Below are 18,681 nucleotides of genomic sequence, written 5' to 3'. Positions count from 1 at the left end.
CAGGCCGGCTTGCTGAAATAAAAACGTCTTCAGGGACTTACGGAAAGTGCGGAGATCCGGAATCGGCCGTATTCCAGGAGGTACCTCGTTCCAGAGGGCAGGTGCTCCCACAGAGAAGGCCCTCCCCCTGGGGGCCGCCAGCCAACATTGCTTGACCGACGGCACCCTGAGGAGGCCCTCTCTGTGAGAGCGTATTGGCCGGTGGGAGGTTATCGGTAGCAGCAGGCGGTCTCGTAAATACCCTGGCCCTAAGCCATGGAGCGCTTTAAAGGTGAGAACCAACACCTTGAAATGCACCCGGAAGACCACCGGGAGCCAGTGCAGCTCGCGCAGGAGAGGTGTTATATGGGAGCGCCATGTCGCTTCCGTAATCACCCGCGCGGCCGCATTCTGGACCAGTTGGAGCCTCCGGGTGCTCCTCAAGGGGAGCCCCATGTAGAGAGCGTTAGCGTAGTCCAGGCGAGAAGTGACGAGAGCATGAGTGACTGTGCATAAGGAATCCCGACTCAGAAAGGGGCGCAACTGGCGTATCAGGCGAACCTGATAAAAAGCCCCCCTGGCCACGGCCGTCATATGCTCTTCTAAAGACAGCCGTGTGTCCAGGAGGACGTCCAAGTTGCGAGCCCCCTCTGTGGGGGTCAATGACTCGCCCCCAATAGCCAGTGATGGCGCCAGCTGGCTATATTGGGATGCCGGCATCCACAGCCACTCGGTCTTGGAAGAGTTGAGTCGAAGCCTGTTCCTCCCCATCCAGACCCGCACGGCCCCCAGACACTGGGACATCACTTCAAGGGCATCGTTGGGGTGGTCTGGGGTGGAGATGTACAGCTGAGTGTCATCAGCGTACAGATGGCATCACACCCCAAATCCATGGATGATCTCACCCAGCGGCTTCACATAAATGTTGAACAGGAGTGGCGAGAGGACCGACCCTTGTGGCACCCCACAAACAAGGCGCCTCGAGGTCGACCTCTGCCCCCCTGCCAACACAGACTGCGACCGGTCGGAGAGATAGGAGGAGAACCACCACAACATGGTGCCTCCCATCCCCAACCCCTCCAGCCGGTGCAGCATGATACCATGGTCGATGGTATCAAAAGCCGCTGAGAGATCTAATAGGACCAGAACAGAGGAGCAACCCCTGTCCCGAGCCCTCCAGAGATCATCAACCAATGCAACCAATGCCGTTTCCGTGCTGTACCCAGGCCTGAAGCCGGACTGGCACGGGTCTAGATAGACGGTTTCATCCAGGTACTGCGGGAGCTGTTGTGCAACCACACTCTCAACAACCTTGGCAATAAAGCGAAGGTTGGAGACAGGACAGTAGTTAGCCATAACAGCCGGATCCAGAGAAGGCTTCTTAAGGAGGGGCCTCACCACTGCCTCTTTCAAAGCAGGCGGCAGGAAACCCTCCCCCAAAGAAGCATTTATAATCCTCTGGAGCCAGCCTCGTGTAACCTCCCGGGTAGCCAGTACCAGCCAGGAGGGACACGGGTCCAGTAAACATGTGGTTGCATTTAACCTCCCCAGAATCCTGTCCACGTCCTCAGGAGTCACAGGATCTCCCAGTTCGTGCCCCTGTGCCAAGCCTGACCTATCACCCTCCCTCCCCAAACCCCTTAAAAATTTACACAAAGACAATTTTAAAAAAGCCCTCAGCCCCCTCTTTGCGGCATGCCACCTCTCGGGATTCCAAAATCCGTCCTCAAGGTAGGCCCTCGATAACGTGGAGGGTCAAGCCTGCGAGAGGGGGGAATCTTGCAGACCAAGAAGCTCCGCTGCTGCGTACATCTTGCCGCAGGGATGGGATGACCGTCCCCTAAAGGGTCCATACAGAAAAGTCCGAGGGAGAACATAAGAAGACAGGAGCCACAAAAGGATTCAAGACCCAGTCCACTGTTCTCTCACAACAGAGGCCAAGTCCGTCTCCAGGTCGACACAGTCCAAGGGGGGGGGAGGGATAAGTCATACCGCCCTCTCACAGCGGCTTGGCCCGATGGTCTGCCCCCTTTACTGGTGAGATGGAAGTAATGGTCCAACTTGTGCACTCGGCACCCATAATATAGGTCCAAAATCCGCCCTCTCACGGCAGATTCGATGGTCCGTCCTTCTGCCAGCAAAGTGTAAAGTGCAGGTGCCGAATGATGGTACAACAGAAACAGTGCAGCACCCAGGATATAAATCCCCAAACCCGCCCACTCACGGCGGTTTGTCCAATGGTCATTCCCCTGCCAGCAGGTACAAAGTGCAGAGTGCAAAATAGCTAATGCCATCCCAGCTCAACCCGTGGGGCCCAGAGCACAAGCCACCCTCTCACGGTGGTTAGGCTTTTGGCTGGTCCTCCCAGTTGGTGGGATGGAGTCATATACCAGCTCCTGTTCAGATGATATTAGTCCTCCACACAAGTAGGGGAAGGGCTCAGGTGGAATAAGCGAGCTATTTATGTCAGCGAGGTGAAGCCAAAAGAGGGCGCAAGTCCGAGAGGGGCGTGTTGCAAGGGGGGAGAGATGGAATGAGGGGAGGGATTATGCTTTAACCCCCCCAGTCCCCGAGGGCACTCTAAAACACCCCAGCGGAGGCCCCCCCTCAATAACACACCCAGTCCTCGTCTATCCTGGCTCGAAAAGATGGTCCTCAGCCACATTAGCGCCCCTCATCAAGGCCATAGGGCGCTCCTCTCCCCGCCAAGAGCCAGCCGGAAGTCTTCGTGGTTGCTGCCCTCGTCGCCATCCCCCACTGCCATACTGAAATCCCGGCAGCGTCCCTGAGATTTTTCCAGGGAACTGGCAGCCCCAACAGCACCTCAACAAAGCCAGGGCCTGGGGCAATGTCCACATGGTAGGTGCCCCCAGCGCAATGCCACCGCCGCCGCTCCCACTCCTGGCGAGTTCCAGCTGGAGGGGAAAAACGCCGCCCCACCGCCTCTCAGCTGTTCCGAGGCTTCCGAGCCTCGCCGACGCTGTGCTCTCTGCTCCGACCGCGATGTTCAAGAGGGAGCAGAAAGCCATCCCTGGAATGGGAGGAACTTCCCCCAACTGGACCAGGGTCGCCAGGTCTTCAGGGCGACCCTCAAAGGGTCCCAAAAGGTAGGTCAGTGCCCATCCTCACACTGCGATCTCAGCTAGTGCCGCCATCTTGCGCATGTGTTAATTGCAGACCTCTGATGTTTAGATAATTTAAGACTATTGAAGATAAAAAAGAGAACTATTATATCATTATTAATTATTATAATTATTATAATAATTATAATAATATAATAATATAATATAATAATTTATATTTATATTGTCAATGTTAAGGAGCATAAAATTATTTAGCTTGTTTATTCAAATTTGAATACAACATTAAAAAGCCCTGCAGATTGTATCAAAATATTTGTTATGACAATATAGGTTTCTGTCTTAAGTGGATTACTTAGTATTAAGGTTTCTTCTATATTATTACTTCATATTATTTGTTCATGTTGCAAAAAAAGAGATGAATTTGTAAATTTGACAATTAAAAAAAATAAAAAGAAGAGTAAAATGAAGGAAAAAGAAAAAAAAAACTACTCAGTTTCTACCTTCTTCCTGTTTGTGTTTTTGCTAATTTATAAGATTTATAAACATTTGGGCCCCCTGGGAAGCAAGACTGCAAATGTTTGTGTTTGCTGTGATGTACTGTATATATGGGAACCATTTTGCTTAAATTTGATTGAACTTCTGTTGTGAATATATATTGTTAATTTTACCATTGCTGTATATTCTCCAAGTTTAAATTCCCAATCTGATGCTGTTGGAATTCTATCCTTCTTCCAGTGTGGGGAAATTTTTATTCTCTCTGCTATGAGTAGGTATCTGATTAAATTATGACAGAGAATTTAAAAGTACATTTCAATTTTATAAACAGACAACAAAAAATTAAGGTTCGTCTTTCCTCAAATATACCATTATGCTAGTTAAAAGATACGTTACATGCAGATAATGGCAATGCTATCAATTTGCATAGGAGAAATCAGGATTAGAGAGGCCATCGAGTCCAGCTCCTTGTCAGGACTGAATTACAGATTAAGCATCCCTCCCTGGCAGATGGTCTGTCTCACTTCTACTTGAACACATTCAGTAAAAGGGAACCTGCCACTCTTTCAGATAATTGATTCCAGTACCAAACTATTTTGATGTTAGGAAATTCGTTTTTGACATTCACTTCCTGTAACTTAAATCCATTATTCCATGTCTTGCACTCTTGAGTAATGCAAAACGAGACTTACTGTAACTTTCTATGTGACTTATTTCTGGTATTATAAAAGTGCTGACTAGCCCTCTTTTAGCTTTCCCATGATTTGGAAATAGCTATTCTGTTGCCTAAAACTGAACTTTTATTTTTTACAACTATTGCTAACTCATATATGTAGTAACCATTCAATAAATATTCTTCACAAGTATTATTGATGAACCAAATATCTCCCATTCTAAATGTGTACATTTATTGTTCATTTCTTAAGTGAGGAACTTTGCACTTGTTTCTGATAAATTTTATTCTCTTACTTTGAGCTAGTTTCTCTAACTTTTTAATATGTACACTTTATTTTTTTCTTCCTAAGGTATTAGCTATCAAATTTGGTGCAAATTTGATAATTATTTCTTCCACCAAAATGCCAGTCCTTGACTTTTCCTCAAGAACTTCTACAAGCTTATATTTTCCTGTTTGCTCTAAAATAGGAACATGTTACAAATATAGCAGATTTCAACTGCAAACTCCTGTTCTTTTATTTTACAGCAGAAATATTTTGTTTCATATTCTCTTCTCAAGCTCCCAAAATAGCCAAATATGTAGAGTTCACTTGAAGGAAAAAATTATTAGAAACTCCACTGTTTAGGAGCTGATCTTTGCTTTCCTGTTCATTTGCTCAGTGAGTACATTCTCTGGAATTTGGTTACTTTATATTCCTTACATAATCTCTGTTTACTCACCAAGAAATGGATAGTCCTTCATGGGTATGTTTAAGAGATTGCCTTAGTATCCTTCATAGATGAATTATAATCCCTCAGATCATACAGTTTCTCTATTGTGTTCCTCTTTTCCTTGTCTTTTTCCTCTTTATAAATTTAGTAAGTTTCCCTAAGGCTGATCTATAATATCACTGTATGTTTAAAAGTATATACCAGTAGTTGCCTTAATTGGGATTAGGGAAGTAGACTCTAATAATTCCTTCTGTTTAATATTCCATGGGTTCTTACTCTCTTACTATTCTTGAAAACTAACTAAACAAATTTAAGAAATTTAACAGATGTTGAAGATGTATATTATTTTTCATTAAATGACACTAGAGTCAAATCATTTAATTTTCTTATAACATAGCTTTGCCCTCTTTGTATTTCTTTACTATTAATCATACGCTAAAAATTCCAGTGTTTTACATCTCCCTCTGTTTCCAGTATTATAATAGGTTGCTATCTTAATTTAATGAGAAATCTTTAATCTAATTTATGCAACTAGTATTTTCATTTGTTAACATTTTATATGTCACGTTCACTTTCTAGACTTACACAATTACCTTGTTTTTAAGGCTGGTTGACTAAAGCTGCTGTGTGGCCTTTTTTTGCCCCTTCATTCTAAATATTTGGAAACATCACTTTCTTGTTCATGAGTTATTAACTTGTGCAAAAAGAGTTTTAAGTATGACGTAAGATTTTACATATACTGTAAACAGAAATGCCGGATCTTCGGTTGCTTTTTAAAAAGCATAAAAGTCATTCTTTTGACATCTCTTTATACATCAGCATTCATTAAAATTCTGGTCACGTCTTCGCTGGAGAAAATGGAATCTGGGTTTTTATAGTAACAAATATGAATGGAAGGATTTTCTGAATGGTCTTTTTCTTAAAGAAAAGAAAAGAAAAGCTTGGAGCACTTTCACAATCGACTCATAAAACAATTCAGCTACTAATGAATTGACTCTCTGTCTTAAGATAGCATTATAACTGACAGGTTTTTCCCCTCTGCTTCCTCTACTAAGTATCCCAGCTGGTGTTTTACAAACTCAAAGCATCATTCTGAGAGACGCTTCATGATTTATAACACAAGATTGGTTCCTGTGAAGCCATTAGGGATGAATTGCTTCTTGTCAATGATTATTTGAAAGGCATTCCTGTATCTGTCTCAAAGCATATGTGAAGGAACACTTGTCCAGCAAATGCAAATTTCAGGGACACAATTTCTTCATGTTTTTCAAGCATAATGGAAGTGCCCATTGCTACAGATAATCAAATAGCTACAATAGAGGTTTATTATTTCCTGAATGAAAAAAGGTATAAATCATGGCTTGTAAGCCAATATCCGGTGATTCTCAGATCATAGTTTTCACTTATATAAACAGACAACAACCACTCAGTTTCAAGGTCCCCTAGCACAAGATAATTACAGGTAGTCCTCGAGTTACAAACATTCACTAGCGAATGTTGAAAGTTATTTATTTATTTTATTTATTTATTTTGATTTTTATACCGCCCTTCTCCAACAGGACTCAGGGCGGTGAACAGCCGAGATAAAACATAACATATAAAATTTAAAAAACAGTTTAAAAGACATTAAATAATTTTGGCCCTCAATTTAAAACAACCCAGTTAAAACCAATTACAAATTAAAACCGAAAGGATGGGATCAAACCAGCCCGGCTAGATGAAATAGATGTGTTTTCAGGGCCCAACAAAAAGTCGGGCCCTGAAAGTTATGACATCCCTGCCAAAAGTACTTACGACCGGGTCCCAAATTTACATATGTTGCAACATCACAGTGATTGTTCGCACTTACGAACCGACTGCAGAGATGCTGCAACATGCTACTTTGGTGCCATATCTGAGAGTCTCAAACTGCCCACGCTCACCTCCTGCGCAGTCTTGGGTGCCGGAGCCCTTGCCCAAACCAGGCGGAAAAGTGCCAGGCTGACCTCTCCCCTTCCCTGATTGATTGGAAAAAAGTTCAATCAGACCTTCCAACTTTGCGAGATCTTATTTTTTTTGTGAGAAGTTGGAAGGTCTGATTGAACTTTTTTTTTTTAGTCCCACAAACTTTTTTTGTTTTTCTGCACATTTTTTCCGTTTGCAACATGGCTTTTCCATTTCTCCAGCAAAAGAAGAGCGTCTTAAACTGCAGGGAGAAACGCGACAGAGCTGGAAAAGAGGTTTGTTTAGGAGCTAATTTCTGTAGACTTTCAGGAAGCCAAGGTTTATCTTGTGGGAAAACTTTTTAATCTGTCCCAAAGTAGGGACAGAGCTGTTCGGGCTACTACAATTTGTCTAACACTGTTTCCCAGAGAAAAGCTCGGGTCCCTGATTAAAATGCCTGGTAGCAGCACTTTGATTCGATGCTATAGGATTAATCAGTTAATCGTTCCAGTGAGCCAGCGAGGCTTTCAGACATAACAATGGTCTTTTCAAGAACTGGACTCCCTGCTTGGTTCTGGGGAAGGATGGCTCCGTTTTTTAAGTGGCATAGCCAAGAGCAGCAGTTAGGCAATGGAAGGTACTCCTTGTTCCATTCTTGCTTGGAGGGGAACCAGGATTACCTGGTATTTGCTTGCCTAACAGTCACAAGGCAGCGAAACGCAAAGGGCAGCTTCACCCAGACATTTGAGGTCAGCCTCCCACCCTCCCCGGGCTGCCTCTGGTTCCAGGTTAGAGGGAGAGGCCGGGAATGGGATTCCAGACCGGTGGAGTCATGCTTGCAACGAGGGGTGAGCTGGTTCCACCAAACTGTGCTATGCAAAGCTGCAAAGACATTGTTGCGCTTTGCACCTGTGCAAAGTCTCCATTTAGGAGATCTTGCAGCAAGACCGTGGAGAGGAGATGAAGAACTGAGCTAGCAAGTCTCATTCCTTCCTATCTAGAAGCTAGACAGGGCAACCAGCTTCCTCTAGGTGCTTTCTTCCTGCTCATGTCCAAACAGGAGCAAGTGCTATGAAGTGAGGGGAGCTGGGTGGTGGAGTGCCAAGTTCACCAGCTCCGTGGTGGCAGAGAAGTGCAACAGAGCTGGAAAGCAGGTTTGTTTAGGAGCCCCTTTGCAATTTAGCAAAGGAATGCTTTGGGCCAGCGAAGGGAGATGAGTGGTGCGCCAAACTCGGCAGCTCCACGGCGGCAGAGAAACACAACCAAACTGGAGAGTAGGATTGTTTAGGACCCCTCTTACAATTTGGAGGAGTGTTTTTGGCAAGTGAGGGGAGTGGGATGGTTGCACGCCATGTTCTCCAGCTCTTCAGTGGCACAATTTGTGAAACCCAGGCAGGTTCAGCACTCCAGCAAGTGGTTGGGCAAGGCCGCGCTCAGTGGGGAAGGGGTGAGACCAGTTCGGTGCTTCTCTGCTTGGCTGGACAAGGACTCCAGCACCCAAGGCCAGGAGAAGTGCGGGGCTCTCAAATGTGGCACCAAAGGTAAATTAGTAGTCGGTGATGGGGTGGGGAGGCAAGGCCAAAGCAGCTTGGGACCCAAAGGGGTGGAAAGAGGAAAATAAGGTCTCTCAATGGGTGGGGGGAGGCCTTTGGTGCTGGATGCAGTGGTGTTGTCTCTGCACTAGGCCCCCCATGGCCTTCACCACCCTGAGATTCCTCATGTGCACTTAACGACCTATGCATTTGATTAGTGAATGCGTGGACGAAAGCAGGGAGTGATCACATTCAAGTTACATGATTCACTCCTACGAATTCTCGGGTTACAAATGTAATTGACAGGCTCCATTACATTTGTAACTCGAGGACTACCGGTTCCTGTAATTTGTGGAAAGGGCAGAAGGAAATTGCTATGAATTTGAACTACTGTGGATATAAGAGTCACTTGCACCTTGACACTGGCAGTGGACAGTCACCTGTTTTGTTTAGTTTCATGCTTGTTGGCAATGAAGATTCTTAACTAACCAAACTGTGACTGTGAGACTTTTGGAAGTCCTAGCCCAGAAAATTAATTGACCTATGTAAAGTCTGGATGCCTGTGTTTAATTTGCTGAGTTGGTCAGGAGAGCCTGAGAAATTGGATGAAAGAGGAACAACTAGACTTTCTTGATTCACAAGAAATTTGAGAATATCGTTCTCAAACTGGTATTTCCAGAGGAGGTGGGAAAGACTGGAATAAGACAAGCATCACTACAGAAATTACGATGGATTTTTTTTCACTCCAGGTAGGATCTGTTTGGGACAGCATATGGTGATTTCTGTCAGAGCTAAAATTCTTGTGAAGCAATACTTCCTTTTCCAGCAGCTGGTCAGTTTCTAGTAGTCAAATACTAGAAACTTCATGATCTCAGTGGACTAATGCCAAAGCCAGGCATTAAATCAGCTTCCTCCAGTTTGTTATTCTCATATTTTGCTTCCCTTGGCATGAAGACTAGCTGTTTTCAAGGGACATATCCTCATAGTGACAGCTTAGAACCAACCTTTATTGTTCTAGTTTGGAAATTATATTTTTGTTCTTCTCCCAACAGAAAACTTGTCAACTTGCCTACAATCTAGGTTATTACAGGGAAAAGCCCAGAGATGACTTGATTGGGGAAGGGATCTCTACAATTCCAGTTGTTCCAACTAGATTGTGGAGGAAATGCCCCCTCCTCATCTAGCTGCTGGATGTTGTGCCTACAGGGCCATTTTGGATTTGGCTGTAAAAGAGAGTGGACAACTAGTCTTTTTCTCTTTACATTGCAGAACAGGACATTGATAGCTCTGTCACCCAGGAGTCCTGCTATTTGGGAGATCCCAAAAAAGGGAAAGCATGTGAGACATACAAACACAAGAGGGGGGGTGGGGTCTCTGGTTCAGGCATCTCAGCTTTGTATTTCAAATCAGCTCTTTCAATCACTTGCAGTTTAAATGGAGAATTAAATGGTCAAAGAAATGGAAAATTGATTGATATACCTGTCAAACAATCTCCTTTCCTCCCAAAAATTAGTGCTTCAACCCCCAATTCCATTTGATGATATATACAGTGGAGAGGCTGGTGTTTCTTTTGTCACTCATCTATGATGCTGGTTGAAAGAATGATTGGAAGCCCACCATTGCTGATCTAAAACTACTCAACATTGTATGAGGATAGCAACATCACCAGGCCTCGTTACTGAAGCACAATAAAGGCAGGCTGTGAGGCCAGTAAAACTGATAATATCTTCCTTAAATGAAGGACAGGAGAACATAAGAACATGGCTTTGAGAATGATCTCAACTGTCATTAACCTTAGGCAGCATCCGGGTTAGGAGGTAGCAGTTGTAATTTAATAGAGTTTAGTCAAGAAAGACTATCAAGTTCTACTTATTTATTACAAACTTGCAAATAAGTACCTGATGGTTCTTCAACAGATTTGGGGTTAATAGAAAATGAATCTGATTAGGAAGCAGAACTGGTTTCTTGGATGGAGTTCTTTTTGCTAATGTGTGGAAACATTAGAGATTTGCTGAAGAGCCTATTATACAGTGGCAAAATAGTCTCTGGAGAGACCATTATTTGATTCCTCCGATTCTGTAATCTATTGATTTCATTCTGCCTTGCTGTAGCGCCCATGAGGCACATGAGTGATCTTCTGTTTCCCTACCAGCAAGGATGCTACAGCTGTGTGGCTGCTTCGCATGTAGGTGAGGTGGGAGCAGAGTGTTGTTGCAAAGAAAATTCCACACCATGAATAAGGACAGAATGATACCCACGCTCTCTCTCCTGTTCCTCCCTCCCTTGCTTCCTCCTAATAGTTTTTCTTAAATGCCACTCTATTCAGAGAGTGTGAGCCTGGAATGCAGTGAGTCAGGAAGTGCATCAGAACAAGTAAAACATTTAAGAAAGAAATCCGTATTATAGTTGTCGGGATGTATTGTATTTTAAACCTTTGGTGGAATATAAAAACCTATTTGCAGCTTTAAAGTTCCTCTAATGAGAGGAAGAAATGATGGAATGAATTCAATCAGATTTTTATGTTAGTTACATTTCAGAGATTAGTAAAAATGAAAACAGAAAGAGAAAAAAACAAACCTTTTCTTAATTAAATACCAGAGCCTCATAATTGTTAGGCAAGATTGAGCTCATAACTTGCCTTTCTTGAGCTCAAAGCCAATAGATTGTTGTCCCCTTTTAAGGGCCATAGAGTTGACATTAATTACATGACCATTTATAGATTTCCACATGAATGAATAATTGTATGGCTGTGCAGAGTGATTCTCTTTTGGCTTTCTATCCAGATGCATGTTGAATTTGGTTCTCTGTTCTCCTGACATTTGACTGAAGACTACAGTGCAGAAAGTATCTAATGTCTTTTGTTCTGCAATATATCTTGAAGAACATCTTAAACCCATTTTTTTTTAAAAAAAAGTATGGTTATAAAAATTCATTTTATCCGATTATTATTCTACCTCTATTACATTTTGCCATAATGGCCCTATACCATTCCAGACAAAGTGATTATCCAATCTCTTCTTAAAAATTTCCAGTGTTGGAGCACCCAACACTTGCCTTCTGAAGGCAAGCCATTCCACTGGATAATTGTTCTTGCTGTCAGGAAATGTCTCCTTAGTTCTAAGCTGGTTTTCTCCTTGATTAGTTTCCATCCTTTCTTTCTTTCTTGTCTTGTCTTCTAGTGCTTTGAAAAATAGGATGACCCCAGTTGTGAAATTCAATTTTTTTTACTAACGGTTCTGTGGGCGTGGCTTGGTGTGCATGGTGTGGCTCGGTGGGCGTGGCAGGGGAAGGATACTGCAAAATCCCCATTTCCTCCCCACTCCTGGGGGAAGGATATTGCAAAATCTCTATTCCCACCCCACTTTGGGACCAGCCAGAACCTGCTGGATTTCACTCCTGGATGACCCCCTCTTCTTTTTGGCAGCCCGTCAAATATTGGAACACTGCTATCATGTCACCCCTAGTCCTTTTTACTAGACTAGACATATCAAATTCCTGCAACCAACTTTTTGTTTTTAATATATGTGAACATGGAGCATACATAAAACATGGCAGAGCTTCAGTCAATACTATTGAAGCTGCCATTTTGAGATTTTTTTTTAAGCTGCAGACATCGCCATAACAAAAGGTCAATCCATATGGCAATTTGTGGTATTCTGCATTTTTGAAGTGAAACAAAAATTTGGAAGAGCACCTTTTGCTGCATTTCCTGTTCTGATATTCTATGTGATAGTTGTCTTTTTGTTTAGAGTTCTAGAATGCCAAGGACTTCCGATTGTGAATGGCCAGTGTGATCCTTACGCAACAGTTACATTAGCAGGACCATACAGGTTAGTAACATTTATTGCTTATTCATTTTTTTCCGATCTGGTTAAAGTTAAGTGAAGAATCCTGTGAAATAAGTAAAAATTGAAACTGTCTTTAAGAATTTGTGACTTAATATTAAATTCCTACTTTGCTTTATGGAGAATCCGATTTTATTGTGATAACATCTACTGATACTGTTTGGTTTTTTTTAATTTGATTTATATGCCGCCCTTCTCCGGAGACTCAGGGCGGCTTACAGTGCGTTAAGCAATAGCCTTCATACTTTTGTATATTTTATACAAAGTCAGCTTATTGCCCCCACAAACTGGATCCTCAATTTACCTACCTTAGAAAGGATGGAAGGCTGAGTCAACCTTGGGCCTGGCAAGATTCGAACTTACTTTAATTGCAGTCAGCTGGTGTTAAATTACAGTGCCTTGTCTGCAGAGCTATCCAGGCTCCTGTTGCCCCAGATCATGTGATTATATTTTAAGAAGTCCACTCACTACTGGTCTGGGCATAGTTCAAAGAGCTAATTATGACCTGTAACACTTTTTAAGGGCATGGAATAAGTTATCTTCTTTATAAATCACTTTATAAAGTTTTAAGAAAATGAGAAAAAAAATCAACACAAGACAATTAAAATGCTTACATTTTGTTAATGAGAGCTTAGAAAGTGTTGGACTAGAACCAGAGAGATGGAAATTTAAGTCCACTCTCAGCAACAAAAACTCATAGAGTTTCTTTGAACTTCTAAAGGAAAGATAGAATGTACATATGTATGTCCTCAATTAATTGTTTCGTTTTAAATGCACTAAGAGATATGGACAAGCTAAAAGTCTGCTTCCTGTCTCATCCTGCAAGAAGCTTAGGGAGATGAAATAACCAAAAAAGCCACTTTTAAGATAACTCTTAACACCAGGCCTGACCCTTTCAGCTTATCCTATTTTGGATAACATTTCTGCCTTGCCCTTTTTTTTCTTGCAGATCTGAAGTCAAAAAAACTAAAGTTAAAAAGAAGACAAACAATCCACAGTTTGATGAAGTATTTTATTTTGAGGTTAGTATTTTGGGTGTGGGGGGGCAATTTTCTGCTGTAGGTGACTGCCATAGGTCCATGCTGTGCCAGCTGCTGGATTGTAGAGAGTGCTCAAGATAGAGCCTGAAGTATCGTGGAGCCAGCCAGCTATTTGGTGGAGCAGAAATGTACTTTCCAGCTGAATGCAATATTGTTCTTCTGCAGAGAATTTCTGAACTCCTCGTTTGGGGCTTCTGAACCAGTCATCCAATTTTGAATTGGTGCTGATAAGTGACTCCTTTTGACTTTGGAGTTTTACGGCTCCTCTGCTATCTTTTTTTTTTTTATTATCAATAATGGGATGGTTGTCTCAGAGGAAATATAAAAAGCTTTAAAAACAGTAGTGGCAACCGATTCAAAACTGGAGTTCATTGGTTGATTGCCAACATGCTAACACAAAAAAGGTCTCTTTGCTTTGATAGAAAGAACTTCCTTTCCACTGAGAATGCCAAAGACGTTGTATAACAGGACTTTTCAAAAAAACGAAGGGAGGTGAAACCTAGCAACCTTCAGAAGTGCCCCTCCCCTTCCCCCACTATTTTCTTTTGTCTTGATAGCAATCGCTAGAGGGATAAATGCAAACTTTGAACTAAAGTTTATTTCAGTTCTGAATCCTGGTCACTCTAGATCAGTGATGGCTAACCTTTTTGCCATCGCGGTCGCACCAGAAGTTGGCAAATGGGCCATTTTCGGCCTCCGGGGCGTTGGGAAGGCCGTTTTTGCCCTCCCAGACTCCTAGAACGACCCTGGAGGCTGGGGAGAGAGAAAAACAGGCCTCCCCCCCCAAGGCCCTCCAGAGGCAGGAATCAGCCTATTTTCCTACTTCTGGTGGGCCCAGAAGGCCCGAAAATCAACTAGCCGGTATGCGCATGTGCGTTGGAGCTGAGCTTGCGTGCCCACCGATATGGCTACGCGTGCCACAGGTTCTCCGCCATGGCTCTAGATTCTTTTATCTCATTATTTTTTGTGTACTAAAATAACTTACTAGATCCTCAAGGACATCCTCACAGTGATTAGTGTGCACTAGCTAAGTAAAATCGCTGAATATAGAGATTCTTCATATTGGATCAGACCACTGATCCAGCCACATCAGCATTGTCTATGTTGACAGGCCATCATTCTTCAAAACATCAGTACCAGCTACCAGGTTTGAGGCAAACACTGTTTCTTCTCTGCCTTGGTATAGTTCCTGGCCAGATTGTTAGAGGAAAAAAGGAGAAAATACTCTGAGTGCTTTTCTTTTTTCTGTGCGGCACCACCAGTTGGTGCTGTATTCTGTGCAGTAGTGAAGCAAAGAGTTTGATGTGTGTGACATGAAGCCCTGTATCAGTACTTTGTTATCTTCAATGCCTGTGTGCCCACTGATAGTTCACACTGTGCTGCTTTTTCCACTTTACGGCAGTATTGAAAAGGATGCCAATAATTACAACAGCTCCTCAGATCCTCTGAAGGGCTCAGCTGTTCCTATCCAGTATTGGATACATTTAGGATGTATGGAAATTATGCATGTGATTAATTCCAGTTTGACATGTCAGTTACAGTAGGATTGCAGGCACAAGGCCTGAATTTTAGCTCATAGAAATAAGTAAAGGTAGTCTGTGACTTACAATTGCTTGTTTAGTGACAGTTCAAAGTGCTGATGGACTGCCTCCCCTTGGGTACTTACAACCTAGTTCTGATGGTCACCCCCTCCCAGTCTCATGGGCACTCAGCAACCAGCCTGCATTTATAGCTCTTTACAGTGCCCCACAGACACATAACTATACCTTGCAATGTTTTTGCTGAAAACAGGTATTCTGGTTTCCAGCAAAAGTGCCCCATAGTAAGCAATGGGTTTGCTTAACGATTGCAGTTTCATGTAACAACCATGGTGATTCCCCTAATGACTGCTACAAAAAAAGTCGTAAAATTGAGTTGGTCACATGATGACCCATTTTATGACTCTCACAGTTTATTACTAATGGGCAGGCTCCATTACAGTCATAAGTTGAGAACTACCTGTACTTTTAACACATTGTCCATGTATGACTTATCTCAACTATCCTAACCATTATCCTGCAGTGTAGATCCCTAATAATGCCATATTGTAGACAGATTGTCTACTTAATATTATCCAGTGATTTCATGGATAAAGTGATGTATTCACTGTGAAAATTGAATCACACAACTAATTTTACGCTTTGGTTGCTCCAGACAGCAAACAAATAATGGAGCTCTACTGATTTGGAATCTAGAAGTATCTACTCACTGTGGAATTAATTATTTAATGTAATTAATTAGTGTAATTAGTGTTCTGAATACTCTTCTTCATGAAAAATTTAAAATTACTATGGTAGAAATATGAAACATAATTGGGAAACAGGGTATGACTTCTAGGTGAAATGGTTAAAATCCTGTTTTATAATGAGGTTTTTCCAGATCTCATGCTGCCACAATTCTGAAATATGAGTTTAATTGCATTTCTGTCTAACCTCTTCTGCCTGAGATTCCCCTCGTTGAATGATAAACAGTTACTTAGACCATCAAAGACACAATTTAAATCAAAATTGGCAACCTGGGATTGAAGCTTTGGTCTGATTTCCAAAGATTTCCATACCACGAAAGATTGACTCTCTGTTAAGAGCTGTCAGTCTTTTTTGTAACTGGCATTTCTTTGGGAGAGAAAGGAGGAAGATGTTGGAAAATGAAAGAAAGAGAGAGAAAAGGGTATATGCCAAAGAAACAATGAATGCCACCTTGGATTCAGGTTTTACTCATCACTTGCCTTACTCTCGCTGGCAATTGCTTGTGCCCACAATGTGTGACCTTGAGAATAAGTCCTTTAACAAAAAAAAAAATATCCCACCTATCATCTAAACACAGGTTAGCTTAGTCATGTTTCAGATCAAAACTTCTGAGTAGGGCCATTTTAGAGTCTTTTAACCCTGAGGAAAGAGTTCAAGGGCATACTGATACATGCCTATGCCTATGGAACCACATAACTTGTCTGAACCTTACTCATTGAACTAAAATCTTGCATTTGCCTTTGCAGATATTGTCCAGATTTTTTGTGGGATCATAGTGCAATAAGGTTTGCACATATATTTTTAGGTATAAATTAATTTTAATAATGCTTTGCTATTGCAAACAATGGGATAGGATAATGGTTTAAGAAGAAATATGCTCACTGATACTTAAATCAAGGGCTCAAGACATTTTATCTGGAGGCAGAGCCCCTGGGTTGAATACAGGACAACTTATCCTAAACCTCTGCTGAGTAGTGAAGTTCTCCACTCCACCTGACTTTGTACATATCTGGAAAATTGGGGCTGGTAAATTGGTGGGCAGTAGGAGGCTTGGAAATCTGGAAGATCACACAATGACCTGAAGTAGAGGAGATCTGAGCATGGGTGAGGAAAGTTGTCAGAACTGTTGCACAAGACCAGTTTTAGGTGGCGATGGTTCCTTGAATGAGGCAGGAGATAACAGAAGGGAGAGGCAGAACAGTTGAGCTGTACAGCAAGAGATGTAGCATTTCTGCATCTGGCCTTATTGCCCTTTTATGGTGCCTTTGTGTGTGGGGTGCTGCAAAAGCTTCAATGAATAATGTCACTGATACAAGCAATTCAGGGTGGGGTTTCCTATTACTTGCTTTCTCAGAGAGAAGGAAAGAAGCAAAAGCCCTTCATAAGGTGGTTAAATTTTCTTCATCTGTTGGAAAAGAAAATGAAGCATGTATATTTTTTTGGTGCAGAAAAAAAAAGGAGGCAAAAATAAGAGGTCTGGGTGAAAAAGGAAACAGACTCTGGATCATTGTGGTTGAGTATCAGTGAGGAGAACTGAAAGAAGGTGAAACAAATGAAGCAGCTGGTGATGGTGCAGGTGGCAATGATAATATCACAGAAGAAACCTGCTGTATGAATGCAGCAGGATATTTTGAGCATGAAAAGTTTGGTGGTACAAACTGAAAAGAAACACAACATATGATAAGTAAAACAAACTGATTCCCATACTAGTTTTCTAATATATCACCCCAAAATGATTCCTGATGACTTAGTCACCTGGGGCACATTGATGAACTACAAAGGGACCTAATTGTTTCCACGGGAGTTCATCCAACATTCCAAGTTTTCCTAATGATTCCTCCAGACTTTTATTGCCTTCATCTGTTTTCTTCAAGGGTGCCTGATAGAACATGAAGAGACTGCCTCCTTTGGAAGCTCAAGGAGTCTGGCTTGTTCTATTATCTCTGTTACCACTTTTGAGATGTGACTACAAATAATTCCAGATTCTGTCATTAAGATGTAAATTATGATCAGAAGAAACCGCAAGTTAAAATGTAGTCACTTTCAGCATTGCATAGAATAGTAGAACCATCTTGCAAATGTTCTTTCTGGAAAAGGAGTTGATGAGATGGTTGATGAGCTGTGATGGTGCAGTGGTTAGAATGCAGTATTGCAGGCTACTTCTGCTGACTGCCAGCTGACTATAGTTCAGCAGTTTGATTCTCACCGGATCAAGGTTGACTCAGCCTTCCATCCTTCTGAGATCAGTAAAATGAGGATCCCAGATTGTTGGGGGCAATATGCTGACTCTGTAAAACCGCTTAGAGAGGGCTATAAAGCCCTGTGAAGCGGTATACAAGTCTAAATGCTATTGTTATTACTATTGTTGAAAAGAGTGTAATATTAGAGGGAAAAAAATACAGTAAATGCTCCAGACCTTATATGACTTTATCCAGTTTCTGGAAGAGCAATATGTATCCTCCCAAGAATCATATTAAACTTTTCACCATAGTGACATTGGGCTCTTCCTTCCCCTATAAAATGAATCCATAAATACAACCAAGATTTTTAGTTTCTTATGGAATATCAAATGACTAAGAAGAGACAAAAGGTGCAAAGATGTCCTGGTAAAGCTAAAATTAGGTTTTTTTTAAGATGTGTGTTAAGAAAGTGTTATCTACACTTCTTGAAGAAGCAAGATATACTTAGTAGGGTTGGATACTCAACTCCTCTCCTACTCAGAAGTTAATACTTGTCTTGAAATATATACATGAGAAAAATAGGAAGCAGTTGTGCAGGAATACTTCCTGAAAATGCTGGACAGCAGTTAAAAAGGAAGATTTTGTAGAACAAGTCAAGAAAGTACTGGCAGAGAGTAGTAATAGAGTACAGACCGGCAAAAAGCCAGGATATGAAAATACTTGAAATGTACCTGAAAAATACCAGGATGTGTAAACTGTAGTTAAGCCAGAAGTCCTTGGATTTTGTTTTCATCCTGCACAGCACATTATGAATCTGTGTGATACTTGTGATGTATGGAGGAGTACAGAAGTCAAAATATATTTTGGAATATACCGAAGCTGTATGGTATATTTTCGTGCAGCTTTCTGAAAAAAACAAATGTCTGTGGTTGG

The 18,681-nt window shown here is 42.1% G+C and overlaps 1 protein-coding gene across 1 annotated transcript in view; it reads left to right on the top strand.

The window, feature by feature from the left end:
• Positions 1–18,681, top strand: part of RASA3 (RAS p21 protein activator 3) — a 98,455-nt gene that overhangs the window by 47,509 nt on the left and 32,265 nt on the right. The window contains exons 5-6 of the mRNA XM_070942880.1: positions 12,148–12,228; positions 13,193–13,265. Coding sequence (XP_070798981.1) covers positions 12,148–12,228; positions 13,193–13,265 — 154 coding nt within the window. The remainder of the gene's footprint in view (positions 1–12,147; positions 12,229–13,192; positions 13,266–18,681) is intronic.

The sequence above is a fragment of the Pituophis catenifer genome, unplaced genomic scaffold, assembly GCF_029215685.1.
Source record: "Pituophis catenifer annectens isolate HBS135680 unplaced genomic scaffold, rPitCat1.0.hap2 SCAF_4, whole genome shotgun sequence".
Lineage (NCBI taxonomy): Eukaryota > Metazoa > Chordata > Lepidosauria > Squamata > Colubridae > Pituophis > Pituophis catenifer.
This window is presented reverse-complemented; position numbering and strand designations above follow the sequence as displayed.